Here is a 25,737-nt window from a genome sequence, read left to right as displayed (position 1 = left end):
CCACAGGGTTTCCAAGGCTGTCAGTCTTTACAGAAGCAAAGCCCAAACCACACCCACTGCTGTGGAGTCGATTCTGACTCACAGCGCCCCTAGAGGACAGAGTGGAACTGCCCCGAGGGTTTCCCAGGCTGTCATCTTTATGGGAGGAGCCTGCCGGGTCTTTCTCTCACAGAGCCACTGGGTGGGTTCGAATCACCAACATTTTTGGTTAGCAGCCAAGTGTTCAACTGTTGCACCACTGGGCTCCTTAAGGTCAGAAGGATGGCTAGGGTGAGTCATATTACTATGCTGTCCCAATAAATATTTTTCTACAACCTTTTTTTCAACACTCTTTTTATGCTATTTTGTATCCACTTGACAAATATTAACCAGTTTGAGCTGTTTAAACATGAGATTAAGGATGTACACATTAAGAAATCCCAAGCTAATTTACATGTTAGTTCCTTCCCCAGAGACTCCTCCCACACAAATGCGACCAATGAGTCAAAAAGAAGGCGCTGACAGAAGGTAACACAGAATCCACTTCTTTGCCATGAACACAGTTATGCCCTTCACACTACTGGGCCTTATTTTGCTATAAGTTACGTAGAAAAGGAAAAATATAATAATTGAAATGTCAAAGGAGTGGTATTCTCAATTCTCCAAATGGCACAAAGGGAAGGAAGGGTCACATAGTTTGCTGTGGAACTGTACTGTCCGTGTGCAACCAAGTGAAACACCGCCTGGGCCCACTGCTGCGCCACCAGGCATCCCGAGTGCCTTCCAAGCGACGGGCTCCTCTTCCAATGTTTTATCCGACAATGGTCTGCTGTCATCCACAGGGCTTTTGCCGGCTGATTTTTGGATGGAGATGGCCAGGCCTTACTTTCTACTCTCAGTCTGGACGCTCCACATGCAACCTGTCCGCCACAGGTGACCTTGCTGGTATTGGACACAGTGGTGGCCCCACCTCCAGCCTCACAGCAACACATGACCCACCACAGCACAGCACTGACGGGTGCGTGGTGGCCTACGGTTTTGAGTCTTGTAATTACGATCTGTGAAAACATTACGCCTCTTCCTGCATCTCCCCCCCCATATGGTTAACTCCCAAGATAAACACTATGAAAGATTAACCATGATTTATTACTGCTGCCTTTCAAAGCCTGCTCACTAAATCCCAATTCTACATTCTGCCAATTCTAACAACACTAACCTTTGAAGAAGAGTGACCATGTGAAACTGCAGTCGGAAATGCTATTTTGGAATCACCCATGAGAGTCAAGCTCTGAGACACCAACAAACAAAGAAGAGCAGCCTCCACCTCTTAGCTCTGGCAGCGGAGCTGAGGGCATAGTGGCGGTGCCCTAAGGGTGCCGGCACCATCAAGTGCAGACACGCGCTTGAGCCAAGATGCCCTCCCCTCGCCGGACGGGAGGAAGGATGCTGGAAGAAGCCTGGTCCTGAAGATGCCTGTCTGACTCCCTTGGCTAGCCGACTGGAAGCAGACGACTACGGGGCGGACCAGGATTTCCTGTGCAGTGGGCTGGGTCTCCCCTTCACAGGAGCAAAGAGCTCATCCCGAATTCCTGAAGGGCAGAATCAGCACTGGGGACCACAGCAGTTGAAGTAAGAACTTCTTTTTCTCTTTTTTGTCGGTCAAGTTTTCAGTACACTTCCCACACTGAAACCCAGTTCAGTTGAGCGTATGATTAGAAAAAGCAGCAGAGAGAAGGAGGTGGTACACAATTTTCAAAGTAGGTCTTTCCACAGTAGACTGAGAGTGTCATTTGGCAGGCCTCTGAGGAGGGAGAGAGGAGCTGGTGTGGGCAAGCAGCCAGAGCTAAGCTGGAATCCGCCATGGACTCACTGGACAGACAGATGTAAGCTGGAGTTCTCCATGGGCTCGTTGGGCAGACAGATCTAGGCTGGAGTTCTCCATAGGCTCGTTGGGCAGACAGATGTAAGCTGGAGTCTGCCACAGGCTTGTTGGGCAGACAGATCTAAGCTGGAGTTCTCCATGGGCTCGTTGGGCAGACAGATCTAAGGGTGAGTCCACTATGGGTTTGCTGGGCAACCACGCAAAGGTTACTCAGCACCACGACCCTCCATTTCCTGTCTGAAGGACAATGGTGATGCCCACCTTGTGTGGTTACCGTAAAGATGGAGGGGAATCATCTGTTACCTACTTAGCCAACTGCTGCCATGAGTGATTCAGACTCACGGTGACAGATGTGTCCTGCAGTGGGACTGCTCCAAGGGTTTTCCTGGCTGCAATCTTTATGGAAGCACAACTCCAGGCCTCTCTTCCGAGGTCTACTGGGTAGACCTCAACTGCTAGCCTTGAGATTAGTTGTCACCAACTGCAAAACCAAACTCACTGCCATTAAGTCACTTCCAACTCATAGCCACCCTCACTGGGTTACAGAGGCTGTACATCTTTACGGTAGCAGATTGCCCCATCTTTCTTCCACGAAGCGGCTGACGGGTTTGAACCGCAGACCTTCTGGTTAGCAGCCAATGCTTTATCAACCATGCCACCAGAGCTCCTTTGCCATCAATTCAAACAAACAAACAAACAAACAAACTCACTGCCATCAAGTTGATTCTGACTCATAATGACCCTCCCCCTTTGGGTTTCCGAGGCAGTAAATCTTTATGGAGTAGATTGCCCAGTCTTCCCTCCATGGAGTGGCTGGTGGGTTTGAACCACCAATCTCTTGGTTAGCAGTCAAATGCCTTAGGTACTACACCACCAGAGCTCCTGCCATCAACTCAAAAAACCAAAACCAAACTCTCTGCTGGGGAGATGGATCCAACTCATAGTGACCACTCCTTGGGTTTCCGAGGCAGTATCACTAAGGAAGTAGATTGCTCAACCTTCCTTCTGAGGAGTGACTGGTGGGTTTGAACTGCCAACCTTCTGGTTAGCAGTCAAGTGCCTTAGGCACTATGCTACCAGAGCTCCCCCTGCCATCAACTAGCACAAAGTAAATACTCAACACACTGCTATGACGATTATCACTAACACCAGCTCTGAACATATGCTCACTGTGTGACATGAACCATCATAATGTGATAAAAGTGGTTGGTAGCTCCTGTGCCGTGGCACACACCACTGTGAGGACAAGGATGTTTGCTTTGTCGGGCCTGACTCCGTATTGTCAGGCTCACATTCCCTCTTGACTTCAGTCTCATCCCTGTGCTATTTATTAACTCGTTTCCTGTGAATGACAACCAGCGGTTCTGGCTGTGTCCTGTAAGACGTGACCACTGATGTCAGCAGACAGTGACGAGCCTTGTGATGATGGTAATCACTGGTGCCATCTCCAAGAAGGAAGACCAGCCTCGCTGGGTGTGCCAGGAATTGACAGAGAACACTCTACTATCGTTCATCACTTTGTGGACATGCTGTATCTACTCCGTGTTTGGTGTGAGTACCCCTCTTTGGAAACACACAATGGAGCAGACCACTTTGAAGTCATTAAGACCCTGTCCATCTCTTGGTGCTGCACCTCCTCCTGAAACCCCCTTTACCTCCTTGAACTCTGGTGTGGATTATTGGCTGCATCGTGCCAGGGCACGAACCCCATCGATTTTCAGGTTACACCATCTCATTTAATCCTTGCTGTAATCCCATGGTTACCAGTATCCAAACCAAAACAACAACAACAACAACAACAACAAAAACCAAACTCACTGCAATTGAGTCAATTTGACTCATAGTGACCCCTCCTTGGGTTTCCGAGGTAGTATTTCTATGGAAGTAGCCTGCCCAGACTTCCTTCTGAGGAGCGGCTGGTGGGTTTGAGCCACCGGCCTTCTGGTTAGCAGTCACATGCCTTAGGCACTACGCCACCAGAGCTCCCTACCATTATCCATAGTTTACAAATGAGGAAGCGGAGAGCGTCTGAACGTCTAGGTTACAGTCAAGGTAACACAGAAGCAGTGACTGGGCTGGGACCTGCAAGCCTGTGTTCTTACTCGCCATGGTCTATCACTGCTTCAAAATAACAGATACAATTTACTGAGATCCGACTATGAGCTAGGTGCTAAGACACAACACGTCTACCTCTGCAACAGCTGTCAGCCCCGTTGTTACCTTCATTTTATAGAAGCCAAGATGAGTAAACTATTTCCAAGGCCACCCAGTTAATAAAGGGCATGATCTGAATTCGACCCGGCCGGGTCTGTCTGGTTCAAGAGTTGCGGTGTAGGGAATTACTTGGTCTGGCTTTTTTAGCCTAGTCTTTGTAACTCCCATTGGGTTACTGGGTAGGACCACGCAAATAGTGTGTAGAACTCTGCTGTTGGGATTGGTTAGTTTTGTCACTCTGCCAGGCTTAAAATGAGCCCTCCTAGAGGCAGAGGGAGCATCTCACTGCCGTCAGGAGAGAAGAACTGGAGTGAAGTAAGGTGTGTCCTTGGCCCCCAGATCCCTCAATGCACCTCGCCAGCAGAGAGAGGCCCTGACAGAGAGAGACGGTTGCAGTGGAACCAAGGGGCATGAGACAGAGTGGCGGGCTCACGTGGCCCACAGAGTGCGAAAGCTGAGTGCCCTTGGGGAGGCAGCTTGCCAGCAGAGAGGGGTGCACCTAGGTGTTCTATGGGCAGAGCTAAAAGAGCTCTGTAACAGTTGCCCGAGCAGGGCGGAGGCCAGGCCGAGTGGCCAAGGGCAGAGACGCGAGTCTGAGGGCACAGCAGAGGGGAGACTGTCCTGATCGAAAAACTGCATCCAGAGCGCGTTCCTCACCTGGTTTGTAGCCTGTTGCTTCCCTAATCGGCCCCATAATCGTGAGCATTGTCTGTGAGTTCTGTGCGGCCACTGCAACGAATGGAAATCAGCAGTGAAGTGTGAATGGCGTGGGAGGGACGGCTGGTGTCCGATTGGTAATAAGCTGGAGGGGGGCGGCATGTCTGGCCTCACAGGAATCAGCCTTGGGCTGCTGCTGGTGACTCTATTCTCCTTTTGTGAAGTTAGAGGAGGTGAGAAGATGCCACCTCCTTGCCCATTTCGCAAGAGTCTAAACCCTTTCTCCCACGTTGCTGTCAGTGCCTTCCAATGCCGGCAACGCTCTGTGTCCACATGTGCCCCCAGGTACAAGGAAGCTCAGCGTTTGCCCACTGCCTCACAGTCTCTGACGCCCAGCCTGTGCCCCCGCCAGCGCTGGCTGCGCCTGCCGTACCTGATAGTCTGAGGTCATGATCAGCCCGCCTGAGGTAGTGGTAGGAGGAACAACTCTCACTTTCTTTAACGGGGGTCCCTGGGCGTGGCCGCTGTCCTGATTCCCTGGGTGACCGGTTCCGTTCGTGTGGTTATTGCCCTGCTGCTGCGGCTGCTGGTTCTTCTCAATGGGGTCAACAGAGAAACAAGGCTCAACTCAGACAGAGAACCAAACACCAACCCGGGAGACGCTGCGAAGTGTGTGGCAGGCAAGAGCCCGCCGGCGCTATTTTAATACTTACTTTGTCTCCTTTGTCGTCGGGTTCTTCTTCTGTTAAAAATTCACGTTTTGGGTAAGGGATCTGACAACCGGCAAAAACGCTGATCAGAAGAGAGAAAGAGAGAATGATTTCTGGCGTACTAGCCAATATTTACAGGAGCCCTTGGGGTGCTGCGGTTAAAGCATTTGGCTGCTAACCCAAAGGTCAGTGGTTCGAACCCACCAGCCACTCTGTGGAAGAAAGATCATGCAGTCTGCTTCCATGAAGACAGCCTTGGAAACCCCGTGGGGCAGTCCCACGCTGTCCTCTAGGGCAACTGTAAGTCAGAATCGACTTGAGAGCAGTTGGTTTGGAATTTTGGTTTAGCCAGTATTTCAAATGTTCATTTCAGGTGTTTTCATTTTAATCTTTTAAGATGGACTTCGTCTCTCTGTGCAAATATGAGCACCTTTCATATGAGCTCAATGAGACGACTCTTCTCCTAAATGGTGACAGGCCAGCGACCAGCAGCGGGCCTGTCATCGCACACTACTCAGTAGTTGTCTATTGTGACTCAACTTCCTTTCTGGATTCCACCATTCCTGTTATTACTGGAACCAAAATGTAAGTTCTGGCTGAAGGTGTGTTGCTGCCCAAAGACAATTTCTGTTATACCCTATCTACTATATTTACAACAAAAGATGGTATGGGGACCATGAACACATCTGGGAGTGGTGCCTGCCATTCTGGACACAAGACTGTAACTGTGGTGTCAGCCACTGTCTGGGAGGACCTATGTCACCAGCCTGCCACTGAGCAACTAGGTTAGTGCTAGTCCCAGCAGGACCTAAGGTTCATGAAGTAAAAGATGGACAAGCACACCTCTTCACTGAGAACCCCAGAGGACACTTCAGTGGTCAGAACTCAGTCTGGTTTGTCCTAAGGACTCCCTTGGGAGGAGTGGCCACTTGGAGCTGACAACCAATCCAGAGCATGCTCCGGAAGGTTCTATTCTGCTGGTGAGTTAATGATTGGTCACTTACTCTGATGTAGGAAGTGGGTCTTCCAAGAAGTAGGGATCCTGCATAGCCTGTTCTGAGGTAATCCGCTTTATTGGGTCCATGGTAAGCAACTTCTGAAGCTGAAACCAGAAACCACACAGACGTTATCACACCACTGCTCGTGCCCAGCCCAGCACATTGAGAAGAGGTACGTGGTTTGGACGCATGGTGCCACAACTGATTCCCCAAAAGCAACACAAATACTGGATTATTAAGTTCAGCGTAGCAATTCACATATTGGTCACTTTAAATATTTGGATCTCACTTGATTCTCACACAAGTAGGAACTCAGTTTTGTCTTCTTACTCCAGACCCAACGTCTTTTCCCTCCATTATTTAAATGGCTTTATCCAGTATGGACCAGGCCTGAAACCTCATATCTTCTACTAAGAGGGAAAATGGTAGTAGCACAAATACTATGCTAGCCCCAAGGGGCTATTTCCATTTCAACTTGAATTAAATAAAAAATCCACTTCCTAGTCACCAAGAAACAAAACCAAACCCACTGCCATTGAGTCGATTCCGACTTATAGCGAACCCTATTGGGTTTCCAAGGCTTTAAATCTTTACGGAGGTAGATTGCCTCATCTTTCTCTCGCAGAGCGGCTGACAGTTTTGAACCAGACCGTGTTCAGCAGTAATGCCTTATCCGTTGCGTCACCACACTAGGTTACATTTCAAGGGCTCAAGAGCTACCTTTGGGCAGTGGCTGCCCTGTTTGGCAGCACAGATACAGAACGGTTCTGTCATCAGAGAAGTTGTGCCACTGGACAAGGGCTGCATGAGTCTAGACAAATACGTCAAGTTCAGAGCTGTGGGTGTGAGCAGAGATATTGGAGGGAGGCTGCTTGGGTTCAAATCCTGACCCCACGTTTCTCAGCTGAGTGACCATGGACTTAAAACTCTATGCAACTCTGTCTGTCAAATGGAGACTGAAAATAGTACCTACTATCCCAGGCCTGATTTCGGGATTAAGTTCGTGATTCACATCAAAGGGGCATTGTGCCTGGCACCAAGAAAATACCACACAGTTAGTTGCTGTTGTTATTGCCACATGTAGAAACGTCACAGTGATGTGAGAATTCAGTAATTTTTCATTAGAACATAGTTCATTAAAGGCTCCATGAAGTGTACCTGGTTTTATTATGTGGTTGAAGCGATTACGGGCAGTCCCCAGGGTTAGCACGAGAGGAGTTCCTCACTGCGTCTCTAACGATGTGTAGGTCAGTCAGCATGCTGGTTCTTTCGTAGCCCTACTTTAGTGCAAGAAAAGGCTCGGAGCCCCTTTGATGACGTCAAAGCTGCACATGTAGTAAGTGGAGGTTAATTTGATGAAGAATTTGTTGTGAAAAGGGGTTGGTTCAATGGTTTCATGGTGAGGGCAAATGTGCATAAACGTTAAATGGATTCTGAGTCAAAACAGCCCAGCTGTACTAAAAGATGGCAGCCGACAGCACCACTTTGAATGTGTGTGGCTCTCCAGGGTTCCGTCAATAATCCAACGTCCTGCATCAGCCTCCTAAGAGGGCTCACTACACTCTTCCAGGTCTCCCACTCCAGGGCTTCAACTTGTCATTTTTCCTGTTCAGGTAACTGTGCCAAATCACCCAAATTGTGAAGACTCAGTCTGTTCTGCTTCACTCCACCGGCCAGGACAGGACTGGTGCAAAACTGTTCAAGGTCCTGCTTAGAGGGCAAGGAAGAGCTGTCCTAAGTCAGACGTCTGCAACCTGGGGACTGCCTGTATCTAACAGTGCAGTCTCTTAGCTTTTACTTTCTGATCTGCTGCAGCGGTTTAGTTGCTAATCAAAAGGTTCAAACCCACCAGCAGCTCCAAAGGAGAAAAATGAGGCAGTGTGCTTCCATAAAGATCGACAGCCTTGGAAACCCTCTGGTGCAGTTCCACTCTGTCCTCTAGGGGCGCTGAGTCAGAATCGACTCCATGGCAGTGGGTGTGGTTTGGGCTTTGCTTCTGTAAAGATTGAGAGCCTTGGAAACCCTGTGGGGCAGTTCCACTCTGTCCTCTAGGGGCGCTGAGTCAGAATCGACTCCATGGCAGTGGGTGTGGTTTGGGCTTTGCTTCTGTAAAGATTGAGAGCCTTGGAAACCCTGTGGGGCAGTTCCACTCTGTCCTCTAGGGGCGCTGTGAGTCAGAATCGACTCCATGGCAGTGGGTATGGTTTGGGCTTTGCTTCTGTAAAGATTGAGAGCCTTGGAAACCCTGTGGTGCAGTTCCACTCTGTCCTCTAGGGGCGCTGTGAGTCAGGATGGACTCCACAGCAGTGGGCAATGGGACAACGGTTCTCAAACTTCATCGTGTGTAGGAATTGCACGAGGGCCTGAGGATAGATGGCTTGGCCCTCTCAGTGTCTGACTGGCAGAATCTGCATTTCCAGCAAGTTCCCAGGTAATGCTATTTGCTGCTGGGCTGAGACCACATTTTGGAAACCAGTGAACTGATAAGACACACTGGTTAATGAGAGCTGGCAAATTTTAGATGGACAAAAAAGATCAAATATGTAAATAAAATTCTGAGATGATAAGAGTCAAACTGAACTTGGATGATCTTTCGGTGGATACATGACTTTAGGGTTAGGGTTGAGGAGAGAAGCCTGGGTTTCCTATATAAAATACCTAGCCATTTGAATGAACTTATAAGAGAGCTCTCAGATGGAAGCACCCAAGATTATCAGCAATTATGATAGGGCACCTCAGTACAGACCAGCAAATACGCTGCCAGGAAGAGGCATCATGGACATCTCAGTGGGGATGACAATGAGACTCTCCTCAGACTTTAAGGAGCAGCAGGAAATGGGGGGCACAAGAGTACTTCCCCTGAACTGTGACTTTTAAACTGCTGTGACTGTCTTATTTGCTCAGAATAATTAAGTTCCTGATTTGGAAGGATCTAATTTCACCTTCCACTTTGGATTCTGTTGTGTGCCTGTCGTCATAAACCATTATCTGGACAATGCATTGTGGTCATATGATAGGCTAAGAATTGCTTTTTAAACTGCTATAAGCTAGGAGATACATGATAAAACATAGGAGATGATGAAGTGATCACTGGAGGGCACAGCAGGAGGAGGAGAAGATGACACAGAAATAAGAGAACTGTGTGCCGAGCGGTGTGCAACAAAGAGAAGTCTAACCCTCCAGGCATCAGGTTCCCGTCTCGTGAATTCATTCTAAAACACTTTGCAATCAAGAACTGTGCAAAATTTAAGCCACGCAAAAACAGTCTGCTTCCCAAATTCCCGTTTTATATTTTATAAACCATTTTTTTGGGGGTGGGGAGACACATAAAACTGAAAAAGATTTTGCAACAACGGAGTGTAGCAGTGGGACTTGGGTAAGATCTGAGTGGCCACGAGTGGGCAACAGCTGGACATAAGCATGTCACCCAAGCCCTTGCTCTGCACAGTTTTAGACTCCAGGCTTCCACTGCATGGTGACAGAGGCCGCATCTCACACCCTCCCAGAAAAAGCAAGGGAGCCTCCAAGCCGCCACAGAAGCACTTCTGACGCCCTAGATTCTAAGAGGTATCTTGGGAGTTAAAAATGTTTGCAAGCAAAATTTCCAAGAGCTGGAATGCAAAATAACTGGTGGAAATACATTTTGTGAAATTTTTAGAATTGATGAAAAATAGTAAGTGTGATTTCCAAAATGCTCTCGGCAGTTTTGTTATGATTACAACCTTCAGAAAATCTGAGTGGCCCAGATGTCACTCAAAGTGTCAGATGGGTTCAGAAAAGCAAATATTCTGACGCCTAACCCAAGGATGCACTCAGAAAACACATGGTTCTCCCACCGGACCGCTCCAGCAGCTCTGAGTAACTGCAAAACCCGACCGCAGAGCGCCTCGGGTCGGGCTAGTCCGTGAGGGGGAACACATTTCGTTAGTGCCGTTAACTAAAGCTCACCAAGTGGAATGCTTTACTGTCTGGTTTGACTTTGTGTTTCTCCATATACTTGATAAGGCTGCAGTTGGTGTACCTGAAAGACAAATATTACGAAATATCTGTATTAGATTTAGGGTGAGCTTTACGTTGGCCAAAGTCCTTCCAAATAGAATTAGTCTGATTATGAGTGATAGAAAATACATATGAAAATGGGGGTCAGCATGAAAATGACTAGCGCTGAATCAATTCCGTACCCCATATGGTACCCACAGTCATAGCTTTGGGATGGATGTCACTGATTAAATGCAGGACACGTCCGTACAAAATTTTCTCAACAGTTGTTTTCACAATGAATTATCTCTTAAGATAGAATAATGGTCATATTTCAAATACATGGGCCAGAAGTATAACTCTGTCCTAATAGTAAGTTTAAAATACAGTAGTGATAGGTCTACGAACTCCTCCTCCCCAGTTCCCTGATGGGGCCCTGTTTTCATGTTTTATGAAATCTTCCTTGTTCTCGATTAACGGGCTTAAAATTAGTACAAGGTCTAGGTTTCAGTTTCTTATTTTTTCAGCTATGTTATTTTACACAAATGCCTAATATCTGCCTTCTAGGAGACTGTCATGATGTAAAATACTTACTACAGTAAATACATAAACTTACTGACTAGAAAAATCTGATACTGAGTATCCTATTGTGACACTGTTGTTGTTGTTATGTGTTGTCAAGTCGGACCTGACTCATGGAGACCCCTCCTTGGTTTCCGAGGCAGTATCACTACGGAGATTGCCCAACCTTCCTTCCAAGGAGTGGCTGGCGGGTTTGAACCGCCAGCATTCTGGTTAGCAGTCAAGTGCCTTAGGCACTATGCTACTTAGAAAAGCAAGAAAAAAAAAAAAAAACAAACAAACCAAAAAACAACTACTTTCTTTCAAACTTACGTATTTCTTCTGAAATCTTTCATTAACGTCGAATGTTCGGGCATCTTTTTGATGTCTTCCCAATCTTTATCTGTGAAACACATTTGTAAGTTTTGATGTTATCATCTAGGCTCTTGCTCTCAAGAATTTTAGTCAATGTTACCTTGCTTTTCATTACATTTTTATACTTTAAAACCTTCATGAAAACTCAGCCTTCCAATAAACGCTCAACCACAGTAACACCTTATCTTGAACCCTAAATCCTATTCTCCGTCCTCTGCAGAGCTTTGGTGTCTCTCTGGATCTTCTCAAGTTCAGCTGCCTACTTTCTACATGTTTTACTCTAAGCTGCCTCACTTTCTACAACTAGAGGGGAGTAAGTGACAAATACATTATAAATAAATATTTCTAAAATACCTTTTCCCACCAAATGTCTTGGTTGAATCAACAATCTACTCAATGGTAAATATAAGACCTTTTGCTTCAGTAGCTTGAAGACAAATTCTTTTTATGAGATGGCCCTCCTTACTTTCACCTTATTAAATACATCTAGTTATGTTACTATTCCACATGTTGTTGTTGTTGTTATGTGCCGTCGAGTCAGACCCGACTCATAGCGACCCCTCCTTGGGTTTCAGATGCAGCATCACTACGAAAGTAGATTGCACAACCTTTCTTCTGAGGAGTGGCTGGTGGGTTTGAACCGCCAGCCTTCTGGTTAGCAGTCAAGTTACTTAGGCACTATGCTACCAGAGCTCCTTATTCCATGTAAGTGGTACTAACTGTTTGAAGTAGAATAGGGTAGGACCTAACTAGTATATTCACAAGTCAGCTGGTACCTTGGCTCATTTCAACAGCATTTCCCAGAACAACCCCAGCGACTAAACAGGCAAGGCCCAAATGCTTTAGTGAGTCCTTGTGGCATTGGGGCCACTCCAACAATACATCCCAGGCACCTGGTTCCCCGCACTCCTGCCAGCTGGCTCCCATTGAGAGTGGACTGAGTGCACAGCGCTGTAATGGGTAGGTTCATATAGCATCCTGAAGCTTGTAAAGAGCTTTTGGAGACTTGCTTTTCATTCAACTTTCTGGTAAAAATACTTGCTATCTATATCTATGCTCCTGGGACCTCTGGTAGCGTAGTGCCTAAGGCACTTGACTGCTAACCAGAAGGCTGGCGGTTCAAACCCACCAGCCACTCCTCGGAAGGAAGGTTGGACAATCTACTTCCACGGTGATACTATCTGGGAAACCCAAGGAGGGGTCGCTATGAGTCAAGTCAAGTCAATGGCAGTGAATTTGGTTTGGGCTTTGCTTCCAGTAGGTGTGGTTTGGGCTTTGCTTCTGTGAAGATTGACAGCCTTGGAAACCCAAGGAGGGGTCGTGATGAGTCGGGCCCGACTCCATGGCACACAACAACAACAACAACCACCACCACCACCTATGCTCTACAGGTATCCCATCTTGTAAAGCAAATGTACTTCCACATTCCCACATGGATTTTCTTTTTCACCATCTCCATGCCCCCTCAATTTCTCAGGCTAGGAATCTTGAGATCATCTTTTACACTTTGCTCAGTTGCACATGTCCTAGACAAACGTTTACATCTGCCCTGTAGCCTCCATCCTGAGGTCGCCTAACACCTGGCTGGTGCTGGTCAAGCAGCGGCTTTCCTTGACTGCAGTCATCTTTCTTCAATTGGTTTTTGCATTCCAAAATGCCACACTCATTTTTTGTAAAGTACAACATAAATCACGTCACTTATACGCAACTGTGGGTTCTCATCAAATCTAAACCTGGCTGCCTGATTTTCAAGGTTCCGGAAAACTGCTGAACCCCATCAGGGATCTGGTCCTGTAAGGCCTCCCGATGCCCACCCTCTCCTAAGCCACGTTCCCTGTGCGCCTTTGCCATGGTGGCTGCATCCAGAAGTCTAAGGACGGGCCTGTCTCCGATCTCCTCCAGCCATCCTGACTCATGAGGGTTCTGCTTACAAGCAGCACAGTGTCACCTCCATGAGGGGCAGGTGCCATGCGTCTGATATACCGTCAATATTTTAACCAGAGCCTGACACTGGCAGGTACTCAGTAAATCGTGAATGAATGAGATTCCATCACTACTAGAGCTGTCTCCTCAGACCCACGGGCCAGTTCTGGAGAAAGGTCGGACCTCTGGAAGGTTGTTCTGCATTTACTCATTATTAACACCTTACAAAGGAAAGTGGGATCGATGTGGAGATCTGTGTCGGGCTCCAGTTCCAGCGACTGAGAACTGACCCCAGTAAGAGACAATTTCCAATAGGCACCTGGCTGGCCCAAATTATCACATTAACCAAATTCTCATTACCAGACCCCTTAGTAGATTGTTTGGTGGCCGAGGAGTACCTTTCTGGGGTATGGCTAGGGGTGGGGACACAGTGGGAGAGGTCCAACATCAGTGGTGAGACCCCTAAGCCATCCCTCCCTGCCGCAGAGCAGGTGAGCAGGCTTGTGGGGGTCCAGACGTTCACCCATGTTCTGACTGCTTCATGAACAATGTTCCTACTGATGAGCACATGTTATACAGCAGAAATGCTGCTGTTCTGTATAATTTGATTCTGTACAGTGTCCCCAGGTGGGAGATTCATAGCTACTCAATGTCATTCATGTTTTCTACTGGTAAGGAAAAAAAACTAAAGGCACCTTTGAAATACCTATATTGCAAGTACTTTATCTTTTCAAATATTAAGCAATAAAACAGAAAAGCAAAACAAAATACAACAGAAATACACTGCTCAAATTCAGGAAACCCGTACATATTTGTACACTACTATTTGCAGCTCTGGTAGCATAGTGCCTAAGGCACTTGACTGCTAACCAGAAGGCTGGTGGTTCAAACCCACCAGCCACTCCTCGGAAGGAAGGTTGGGTAATCTACTTCCATAGTGATACCACCACCTGGGAAACCCAAGGAGGGGTCACTATGAGTTGGGTCCGACTTGACGGCACATAACAACAACAACATTTGGATTCCACAAAGTTGACAATTCCGTTGATGGATGCAAGTCGTGAAAACAAAGAACGGGATAAGCTAGCACTGGACAGGCTTCCAGTGATGACATCGAAGTTCAAACAACAGTGACCGAAAAGCACAAACGCAACGTGTACCTGCAGGGAATCCCATCACATTGAATATCCTGTCCAGCTGGTCATGGTGGTAAGGGTTACTGGTTTTGATGTCCTCTTGTCGACAGTGAAATATGGGTTCTGATGTCAGCAGTTCTGCAAATATACACCCTATAGCCCAGATATCTTTAAAATAAAAGACAAAAAAAAAAAAAAAAAGGAAAACAGAAAAAGAAAGGAGGAAAATAAAGTGGTTCTTTCCAAAAGAAAATGCATTTTATTTTGGCAAGGAGTGTTTTCCTCTTTCCTAATAAGTCATATGAATTCCTGTGCAATTATAATGACCAAATATCAGGGAACACTATTTGTGAACATATGCCCGCTCCCCCATTTTTCACTCCCTGCAGTTCCGCCACCCCAGCCCGGGGCTTCATTCCATGTTGACATTCCAGTTTAGGAGCTGAGATTTTTGGTGAGTTTTGAAATGCACCAAACACGACCATGAAAAACTGCAAATGAACACTAGAATAACAAACAAAATTGAACACAAAAAATCAACAAACCAAACTATGGACTACTATGCAGCACTAAAGAATAATGTAGAATCTGCAACACACTGCATAACATGGATGAACTTGGAGGACATTACGCTCAGTGAAATCAGTCAATCACAGTACTGTACTGTATTAGGTCATTATTATAAACAGTCAAGGAAAGGTTTATATATGGAAGGAAACTTTCTTTGTTGGTTACCAGGGGTGGAACACCATAATAAATGAATGAATGAATGAATGAATGAATGAATAAATAAGAAAGAAGCAATGCCTAACCTCAAAAATTCCAATGAATATTAGAGACTCTGAGTAGAATAGCACTTTATTTGAACGGTTTTTCTTACAAGGTGTTTCTTTATGCTACGGCAAGGTCAGCTTTTGTCAGTTTAAATATTTAATAAGGACAAAAAAAGGGGGGGGGAAGTAATACTACCTTTCAATTGGGCAGAGAAGGCTAAGAACTCATAGGAATTATTTACGAGGAATTATTTACAAAAGGCAGCAAACGGACTTCTCAGTACAGGAGACACTGGAAGATACAGGCTGGCTTTCATTCCTATTAAAGTTTTACTCAATGGAACTATTAGTAGAGGAGAGAGCCACGTATCAATTTAGCTGAAAATACTCCACTTCTACTGGTAACAACTCCCTTTATTGACAGAGTTAATTTCCCTAGGCAGGTACAGTGCTGAGCACATAACAGACACACGGTAAGCGGTTTCTGAACAATTTAACTGATACCTGTAGCAAATATGAATAACCACAGGGGACAAATATAAAAAAAATCACAATTTTATTAGAGCTGAGTGCTCAGGTATCTTAATGATTGTCATTTAAAGAGCAAATGAGGAAAAAAAAAAAAATGAAGGGATAAACAACTGAGAATTCCTAAACTCCAAAATCAGAAAACAGATATTGAATGTAAAATTAACCCATTTGCATCCCCAAGCAACAAGTTAACCATTTCTTCCTTGAAGACTACACATCTTGATCACGAGCAGGGCATTTTTTCAATAAAAGGCATCATGTTTGTACAGCAGTTTCCTGTCATGTCAGTGAACCAAATCTAGCCACTGACACCATGTGGAACACTCTTGGTGAGAAATATAGGTCAGACTGGTTTGTTTTTAATATTTGCTTTACATGGATACCACGCATAAACCTGACCTTCCATCATCTTGAGCAAAGGCCAAATAGGAGCGCTAAGGAGGAACACAAAAAGGCTGCATATTTAAAACCTGGGGCATCCAAGAAACACAGTAACAACCTCTTCCGCTTCGTTATGAAAAACTCCAAGGAAAATAAAATATAGAACAGAAGATGAGAGAAATTAAACAGCTGAGCAATTCTTAAAGCTGCACTGCTTTTAAAGTAAAGAGTCAAGACAGCTGGCAAGCTGGTTTACTGAACCTTGCTTAATGCCAGCCTGGTAGGCTGTTTATTTAAACCTCTCCTGTTAGCCTTCCCTTCCACCTCCCCTTCCTTTCTTTCTTCCACATCCCGATCTTCCCAGTGATCATCCTCACACTGATCATGAACTCTGCGTCGGCTGAGCGGGCGATTATCTCAGGCAAACGTTCCCACACCACGCAGTTAAGTCTCTCCTCCCAGTACTGTCTACCTTTTCTCAGAATCAATGTTTTCAAAGTCCCTCTCCTGCTTACCTACCTGCCTGACTTTTCCAGAAACCTCTCCAAATTATACACATTATATAAATCCTACCCACTTCTTAAAAACTGGGATGCTCATTTGTAGTTACTGGGCTAACAAGGCAATGTTGTTGCTATTGTTATGTGCTGCTGAGTCAGACCCGACTCACAGTGACCCCTCCTTGGGTTTCTGAGGCGGTATCACTACGGAAGTAGATTGCCCAACCTTCCTTCTGAGGAGTGGCTGGTGGGTTTGAACCGTCAGCCTTCTGGTTAGCAGTCAAGTGCCTCAGGCACTACACCACCAGAGCTCCTTAACAAGGCAAAGGGGATAGTAATTTGTATGCCACAGACACCCAACATGGGAGACGAAAAAACAACAACGTAGATTTCTTGAATAGCATTTTAAACAGTAAGTGTACTAATGACAAGCTTCTATTTTGATAAAAGGGTAAATTCCCTTTTTCCGTATTTTATTATGCATTTGCCACTCAGTAGAATGCCACATACTCAGTGGGCACTTGGATATGAGGACAAATACCTGGCCTCAAAGTCCACGCAGGTGCATCAGAGACAACCATGGAAAAATTTCTCTATCCGAGGTGATCTGTCAAACTTTGGGGACTGTGTTAGTGGTCTGTCAACTAACTAATTAGAGACTGACACTGTTCTAAGAGGGAGCCTGCTTCCCCAAATCAATCAAACAAATAAAAATTAAAGCCCACTAAAACAGAATTCGGGAGCTCTGGTGGCATAGTGCCTAAGGCATTTTGACTGCTAACCAGAAGGCTGGTGGTTCAAACCCACCAGCCACTCCTCGGAAGGAAGGTTGGGCAATCCTACTTCCGTAGTGATACTGCCTCGGAAACCCAAGGAGGGGTCGCTATGAGTCAGGTCAAGTCAATGGCAGTGAATTTGGTTTGGGCTTTGCTTCCAGTGGGTGTGGTTTGGGCTTTGCTTCTGTGAAGACTGACAGCCTCGGAAACCCAAGGAGGGGTCGCTATGAGTCGGGCCGACTCGATGGCACATAACAACAACAACAACACAAAACAGAATTCAATGTTGTCTTGGGATGGCAGTGCTGCTGAGCTCACACTCCTCTCTGCGGAGCTCAGTCTGCGGTTCCAGACAAGTAAACAGATGAAGATGGCACCAGCATCTGCCTGCTGCAGACAGAGGGTGGGGACGTGTGACTGCCATTTGTTCAGACTGGATTTGTCTCCCCGTCCTCTTTTGCTAGGCTAAAGAGCCTTCAGCTAAACATAATCCACCTCACTCCCCCAACACTGAACCTTTCTAAGCGACACCATGAAGATATGAACGTATTCAGCAAATGATGTGTATGCTGAAATACAACTCCCATCAGCTCCCACACGACGACTGTCAGGGAACCAGCCGCGCTGAGTTGACCCTGACTCACAGCACCTCCGTGTGCGTCACAGTGGAACTGTGCTCCAGAGGGCTTTCCTGGCTGACTTGCTTCCCAGGTACCTGGGGGTGGGCTCAAACCAAGAACCTTTGGGTTAGCGGCCAGGTTGGCACCATCCAGGGCTCCCCAGCTGTGAGACAGGGAAGTCAAAATGCAAGGGAAATAGCTTCCTTCACAGTGGTGGTGGAGTTTGTGCAGTGCTTTAATGAACACTTAAGCTATCTGCACACGGAACTACAGTGATGTAGTGGCTAAGATGTTTGGCTGATAACCAAAAGGTAGGTGGTTTGAACCCACCAACTGCTCTGTGGAAGAAAGGTGGAGCTGCCTGCTTCCAGAAAGAGTTACAGCTTCGGAAACCCAACGGGGGTCTCCGTGAGTCAGAACTGACTTGAGGGCAGTGGGTTTGGTTCGGGCTATCTGCATAGGTAACAGGAGGAACGGGATTGTATGGAAGATGGCTGGGGTTGAGGAACAAGCTTCGGTTTTCACTTCCTTATTCTTAGTTTTTAAAAATTAACATTAAAATGGTTTATGTGTGATTTGTACAGACAAATCTCTGAGAAATAAAGCAATCAGTTGATTAGTTACCCACATGACAAGTTCCTTGAGTCAATGACAGAAGACAAGTGTTTTCCAAACAAGAGCTTGGTCAAGTCAGGCTAACACTAGGCAGCTGGGGGTGGGGTGGGTGGTCACCATTGTGAGGCAGATGACCTTGGTTTTAACCATCGGCACCAGCGTGAGTTCCCTCTGGGCCCTCCCCTCTGCAGGAGGAGGTTCTACTTCAGAGTCGTAGGCCCTGGTCCTCCAAGCCTACCCTGTGCTGCAGCTAAGCAGGTCTTGCTGAAAGGGGATGTAACAGCTAGATTGATGGAATCTCATTTTCAGGAAACGTGGGTAAGGGACTAAATGCTTTGCTTCAAACACACCCAACCACACAGAGTGACAGAGCCAAGACTAGAACCCAGAGGGCTAGTCTTGTTACTTCCATTGTTCATGTTGTCTTCTCAACTGGATTTAAGTCCCTTAAGGGCAAGGCCTAGAATTTGGCTTCCATTTTGGTTTCTCCTGAGTTTTAAAGAGCTATCCAATAAATCTAGATGTTGAGAAGCAGGAGAATGAGGAAGAAAAATATGAAGAACAGCCTTCTCTTTCCCAAATCATAGAAATGGGGAAATCTACCTTTCTAACTGTTGGCAGGTTGAGCTTGGTGGCTAATGTCCCTGAACTAGAACTGCTGACCTGTAGAATGTCCCAGTGTACAGCAGGTCATATGAACCTTCTTAATGGTCAAATGAAATGTAAGTTTCTTAGGAAAGAAGAAAAAGAGGACGAAGCCAGAGTCACCACCTTCTATGACAGTCTATGTTTTACTCCGTTGGAATCATTTGTTCAATCTCAAGTGTAGTCACTCATCTGCATTGTCTGTTAATGTCTAAGCTGAAGTATCTCTGCTTTTAGATATTCATTTTCTAGGTTAAAGAAAAAAGCAGCTATGTATTATACTAGTTCATACGTTCCTTAAATATATTTACAATATATTTGCAAAAAAGACATTCAAATGTGTGTTTAGGTGATAATCTATTCAAAAACAGGACTAGTGTCAATCATGTTTACTTTTCCCCCTAATTGACTATTTCTTTTAAATATTTTTTGTAAGTAATTTTATATTTATAGAAAAGTTGCAAAGACAGTACACAGAATTCCTGTATCTAACTGACTATTCCTATATCTAACTGACTTCATTTTTCTGTTGAACAGAACGTGATCTCAAACCATAGAGGTGGGTAAGACAGGCAAAGTTTGTCTATTTCAGTGGAGGGCAGATAACATCTGATGCTAGGAAGATACTACGATGGAAGTGTGATGGAAGTGGTAGGAGTGTGAATTCAGATGATGAGATCAAGAGCTCTCTTTCCACAGTACGATTGTTGAGTGGGAAGCAGCTTTGTCCTGCAGAACTCTGGGCAGATTCTGTACTCGGAAATACCAGCTAAAGTCAGTATTTCAGCCGACCCTCCTCCCCTCTTTCACTACTTCCTGAGGGCTGCCAGGTGTCTAAGGCTTCAGCAAAAACTGGAGGTCCCTTCCTCAGAGAATTCCTCCCTAGAGAACTGAATGTTGGAGCACAGCTGGGTGTTGCAGCATCAGGGTCCCCAGGCAATGTGGCTTTCTATAGGATTGCCCTGAAGTCAAGTCTGCCAGTCCCCATGCCCCATGGCCTGTGTACACAAAGTTCCCAAGTGGCTTCTAGTAACCTTACTCCTAAATATGAAGAGACAATCAAGAGTCATTGAACAGTTAAAGAATACTTGCCATATGGAAGGGAGAGAGTAAGATGTACAAACAAAAAGAATGATTAGAAAGAAAACACCAATAACTATTCAGGGAATCCAGAGAACAACATATAAACAAAAAACCTTGCTATCACTGGCCTCACATATTTGAGAAACTTTTCTTTGCATTAAAAAAAAAAAGATGTTATGAGAAAAGTAATAATCAGAGGGTAAGAAGTGGGTGTTGGACATAAATAAGACAATGGTAGGAAAGCTAGGAAGAGTGGCAAGAGGGATAAATCCAAAAGGGCCAGCATCTGATAATGTAATGTTAGGGAAGAAGGAAATTATAGACCAGAGGAGGCAACCAAAGGACTAGAACAGGGAAGTTTCCCCAGATCCAGGATATGAACTGCAGGCTGAGTGTGCCTACCACAGACTGAATGACATGGCCAGAACATCACAAAGTTAAGGAAGAGAAATAATTTTTGTTTCAAGAAAGAAAGAAACAGCAAGGACAGGTAATCTGCCAACAAATGAGAAAAAGATTGGCATAAGACTTCTCCTCAGCAACACTGATTCTAGAAAACAATGGATTATCATGAAAACTCGAGGGAAAATTATTGTGTACCTAGAATTTTAAACCTAGTCAATCTGTCAGGTAGAACAAAAGCATCTTTCAGATATGTGAAAACTAGAAAACTTACCTCTAAGATAGCCTTTCTACAGGGAGTCACTCAAGACCAGGTGCTAGCAAAACAAGGGATGGAATCCTGGGATCCAGGAAGCAAAGATCCAATCCAAGAGAAGGAAAAAGGGAAAGGGTAGGATGAAGAGCACAGGAAGCCTGGAGCCTGAGCAAGGATGGCAAGGATGGGCAGTACCAAGATGGAGTCATTCCATGAGAGAAAAGTGGACTTAATGCCGTCCTAGAGAATTTAGAGCAAGTCAAGGAAGCAAGAGAGACACAAGGAAGGTAAAAAGGAACACAAAGTGCATTAAAAAAAACCTGATGAAACTCCAGGATAAAGATGAAGCAGACCAATGATGTCATCAACAAGGAGCTGTGACAGCTGAGCACTGTCCATCACAACACACAACGCACGTGACAACCGCAGGAGCTACGACCAGCGAACGGAAAAGAAACATTGCAAACGCTGATGATAAAAAAATCTTATCAACTGAGAGGGAGGTGGAGGAAAAGTCTATCAACTGAGAGGGAGGTGGAGGAAAAGTCTAAGAGCACTACTTTTCTAGTTCTTCAAAATCAGCAGAGAATCAATACAATTAAAATGTGAAAAATAGACTAAAAGTTTCTAAACTCCTATTTTTTTTTAATTATCTTTTTTGTCTTATCTTTAGGAGAGCTTTTTAGAAGCTAGTATTTCTTGTGGTGAAAGAAACATTTGCCTGAAGTTCAAGGATTTCAAATATTACTGTTTGTACTTCTCTTTTCAAGTAAAATTAAATTCAGAACTTTCCTTTAAAAGCGAAGATGCATAGTATGATTCCATTGACTTAAAAACAATTCCTTGAATATCCACCTGTTTTCCAGGTAGAAAGAGCAATGCCTGGAATGAGTCCCTAATGCTAGTGATGGTATTTCTCAGCAGTGACATTTGGGGTCAGTTTTGCCTCTTACTTTTATAATTTTCTATATTACTTGATTTAAAAATATATTAAATGACGGATCTTTTACAACAACAGAGCCACTTTTTAAAAGTCAAGATTTTAATTTGTTCTACTCACCGATAGCTTTGGTATAATGTCTTGCTCCAAGAAGTAGTTCTGGGGCTCGGTACCAGAATGTCACAACTACTGGATCCAAGTCGGCTAAAGGCTTCAAAGGTGAATTAAATAATCGGGCAAAGCCCATATCAGCTGTAAAATAAAACAAATAATGTTACGTGAATATTTTTACACATTTAACCAAGTAGTCTAATTTTACCATTTCATTTAATAAAATATGAAAAATGAGCTCAATTGGGTGGGTGTGTGTGGAGGTGGAGATCATAAAACATCTCATTTCTTTCAGAAGTCTAACTATAAACCAGTCTGAGATCTTCATTCTTTGTGAACCGTCTATTGTCCCTCAGCTCTTCAACTGGGTGACGGACAAGCCCTGCTGCCTGAGGAAAAGGGTGGCCCTACTCCCCTGGGCAGACTTCTTTGCATCTGTCATTCCACCACTGGGGACAGGGTGGTCAAGCTGCACCTCCATTCTTTGTACTGGTCACAGGCACTGAGAAACAGGCAGCGAGCCGTTCGATGTCTGCATCCACAGTCTGAAGAGCCTGGTGGAGCTCATTGGAAGATGACTAGACAGAATGTAAGACTATATTTCCTGCCATTTATTTGGGTTGAATTTTACTCACTTAGTTTTAAGGAATCATTAAATTAAAAAAAAAAAAAAAAAAAAGCTAGAAATGACTTTGAAGGTCATGTAATGCAATCATCTCCTTTCTCAATGAGGAAACTGAGGTTAGAAGAAGCTGAGTGATTTGACAAAGGTCACAAACTCCTACCTCAGAGCTGGAACTGAGCTTGGCTATAGTTTCTGCCATTTGATAGAGTTTAGCATGTTAAATAGTAATTTGGGCATGGATGTGCTACCAAATTATAACCCAAAAAAACCAAACTCACTGCCATTGAGTCGGTCCCGACTCATAGCGACCCTTCCTTGGGTTTCCAAGGTGGTATCTCTACGGAAGTAGATTGCCCAGTCTTCCTTCTAAGGAGTGGCTGGTGGGTTTGAACCGCCAGCCTTCTGCTTAGCAGTCAAATGCCTTAAGCACTATGCCACCAGAGCTCCCACTTTAATCTGAACTATAATCCTCCTAAAGGTCAAAATTTATATTCCCTGTCCCTTACAGTATCAGTGTGGTGTCATTACACATAACTTTTGCCTAATAAATGGTGAGTAAACAGTCTATTTGTACAGCTATTCAAAATGTTTAAGATTCATTCACTATTTGATAAGTTTAGCTCTTCTCTCTTAATATACTTTTTTAATGAAGTCAGGCCTCGTCTAATCTGCTTAACTATGGAGGTTTGAAAAACAAAACAAAACAAACGAAAACACAGAAATTTGGTAAAGAATTGAAGCCATGAGTCAGATTACTAAAAGCTGATTAAGAGGAGCACTAATATTTCTTCTTAAACATAAATGCTTTAACACATTGTTGTTGTTGTTGTTATGTGCCGTCGAGTCGGCCCTGACTCATAGCGACCCCTCCTTGGGTTTCCGAGGCAGTATCACTACGGAAGTAGGATTGCCCAACCTTCCTTTCGAGGAGTGGCTGGTGGGTTTGAACCGCCAGCCGTCTGGTTAGCAGTCAAGTGTCTTAGCCACTATGCTACCAGAGCTCCTTTAACACATTAGTGTCTCCTAAATCTGCCATCCTCTTACGTCTTACACAGAAGTATGATTCAAAATGAGATGACTTTAACCTCTGAAGTTTCCCTAAATCTTACAGCAAAGAACGTGTTTGTAACTACTGTTTGGCTGCTGCTTTTCTATTTTGCATGCCCTGAACTTCCATTTGAACTTGATGCTACCAAATTGGACAGAATCCTTCCAGGGCACATGCGAGGCCTTACCAGGCACCCACGGATACTACAGTGAGCACTGACAGGGCTTGGCTCTCCAAGGAGGTCAATTGCTTGGTGTCCTCGGAGGTGTACCAAATTCTCCCATTACTAAAAAATAATCTGCAAAGTTTATATCATAAGAGAATATTCTGAGTCTAATGAGAGGCGGGAAGTGGGACTTGGGGAATTTGTAAGGGAAGATAGGCAACGGGGGTGAAGGACATCTAGGGTTTTGCTTGGCTGGTGAAGTGTGCAAGTCAGCTGGGACTTCTAATTCAAAGGAAATCTTGCAATCAGAAATCACAATTAACTTTGTCACATGCTCCCACAATCCTGCTGCCTTTAAATTAAAATGGCAACTTAATGACAACATTTCTTCTACCCACACACAGAGCAATCTAAATGTATGCGACAAACACAACTTGGAAATGACAATGGAAAAAAAAATAACAAGTGAGGATAAGTAAATTTAGTTCAATCCTTATAGCTTATCAGACCAGAAAGAGGTAAATTTTTGCTTTGAGACATAAGGAAACAGAGCTATTAAAAATATGGCGAGACACAGAATGTACGTGACTTCAGTTTCTTCAAGAGGCCAATGCCTGGTGAACAGCTGTTTGTCTCGTTAAGACTTGAGCCTTGGTGGCTCTCCCTGAGAGTTTTAACTACGGATCTAGACAAGGTCAATAGAGGCACACATTCGGATCTAATCCGGCTTTAGGTGACCAGAACGGCTGGTATGAGCGTCAGCAGGCTGTACGCCCTTGTGTCTCAAGGTGAGGCCGGCTTCTAACACAGGTTGAAGCCACTTACCTCCACAGGCTGTTTTTAATGGAGGCAGAGGTTTCTAAGAAACTTGCAAGGCTTGTTTTATAATTAGAATGCTTCTGTCTCTAAGGATTGTCTGACACCTTTGCAAAGTGTGAAACATTTTTCACTTTTAATACATACTCTTTAGAAATGGCTTCTGTCATATGGGACTGCATGAACATATGCATATTATTACAGCAAAAATCAGAAGTGATACAGCTGCCTGCAAAAGTTTTAAAAGAGTGCTACGCTGTGACTTATCAAAGATATAACGTACCAATTTTTACTCTTCCTCGCTCAGGACCTTCACCCATAACTAAAATATTAGCAGGTTTCTGTGGAAACAAAATAGTGGTTTTTTTTCAGTAGACAGTAGTGGTTTTTTCAAATAGACAATATGCCAATATAACATAAACCCACTTTGTATAAGATTTTATTTACTTAAAAATGAAAGCAAATACAGGACGTCACCAAAGAACTTTCTTTACTTGTATATATGCAAGGCAATAAGCAAAATGTCTTGGGGGCCCAAATATGGCGTGCTTTCCTGTATGTGGCACAAAGGCTTTTCCACGGTTTCTTTTCACTAGTTATGACGCCGTGGCTCCTTCTTTTTCAACTGTGTGAGATGTCCAGGGACTTCAGGGAAAGAATGAGTCTGCAGATGGTTTCCTATGATGTAGCAAATCACGTCACCTTATCTCCTTTTTGGAAAAAAGGCAAGGCATGCATCTTTGTATAAATAACTATAGAAAAATTCATGAAGCCTTTTGCAAACAAGCTAGCAAAGTATAAGCATTTTTCATGACACGAAAGCTTGAAATTTTTTTTTTTTTTTGTTTAAATGACAAGTTAAAATTTAAAGTGAGATTATACAAAAGTAGGAATTCAAACAACTTGAAAATGTATAAAAATATACAGGATTAACTGACCTATAAAATCTGTTACAGTGGTATCTACTATCCTAACACATCTAAGGGCTGTCTCCTCTCTGGGAAGAGAAATGAGGAGGAGAAGGAGGGGAGAGAGG

The 25,737-nt window shown here is 44.6% G+C and overlaps 1 protein-coding gene across 1 annotated transcript in view; it reads right to left on the bottom strand.

Annotated features, from left to right (window-relative positions):
• Positions 1–25,036, bottom strand: part of CDK8 (cyclin dependent kinase 8) — a 26,303-nt gene extending 1,267 nt beyond the window's left edge. The window contains exons 1-8 of the mRNA XM_007942525.2: positions 24,985–25,036; positions 22,056–22,187; positions 14,438–14,581; positions 11,313–11,382; positions 10,389–10,461; positions 6,447–6,544; positions 5,446–5,524; positions 5,166–5,327 (exon numbers count right to left, since the gene is read on the bottom strand). Of these exons, the coding sequence (XP_007940716.2) occupies positions 5,166–5,327; positions 5,446–5,524; positions 6,447–6,544; positions 10,389–10,461; positions 11,313–11,382; positions 14,438–14,581; positions 22,056–22,187; positions 24,985–25,021 (795 nt within the window). The 5' untranslated portion in view covers positions 25,022–25,036. The remainder of the gene's footprint in view (positions 1–5,165; positions 5,328–5,445; positions 5,525–6,446; positions 6,545–10,388; positions 10,462–11,312; positions 11,383–14,437; positions 14,582–22,055; positions 22,188–24,984) is intronic.
• Positions 25,037–25,737: the final 701 nt, after the last annotated feature.

Source organism: Orycteropus afer, unplaced genomic scaffold (assembly GCF_000298275.1).
Source record: "Orycteropus afer afer isolate SDZICR_OR568_19922 unplaced genomic scaffold, OryAfe1.0 scaffold00092, whole genome shotgun sequence".
Taxonomy (NCBI): Eukaryota; Metazoa; Chordata; class Mammalia; order Tubulidentata; family Orycteropodidae; genus Orycteropus; species Orycteropus afer.
This window is presented reverse-complemented; position numbering and strand designations above follow the sequence as displayed.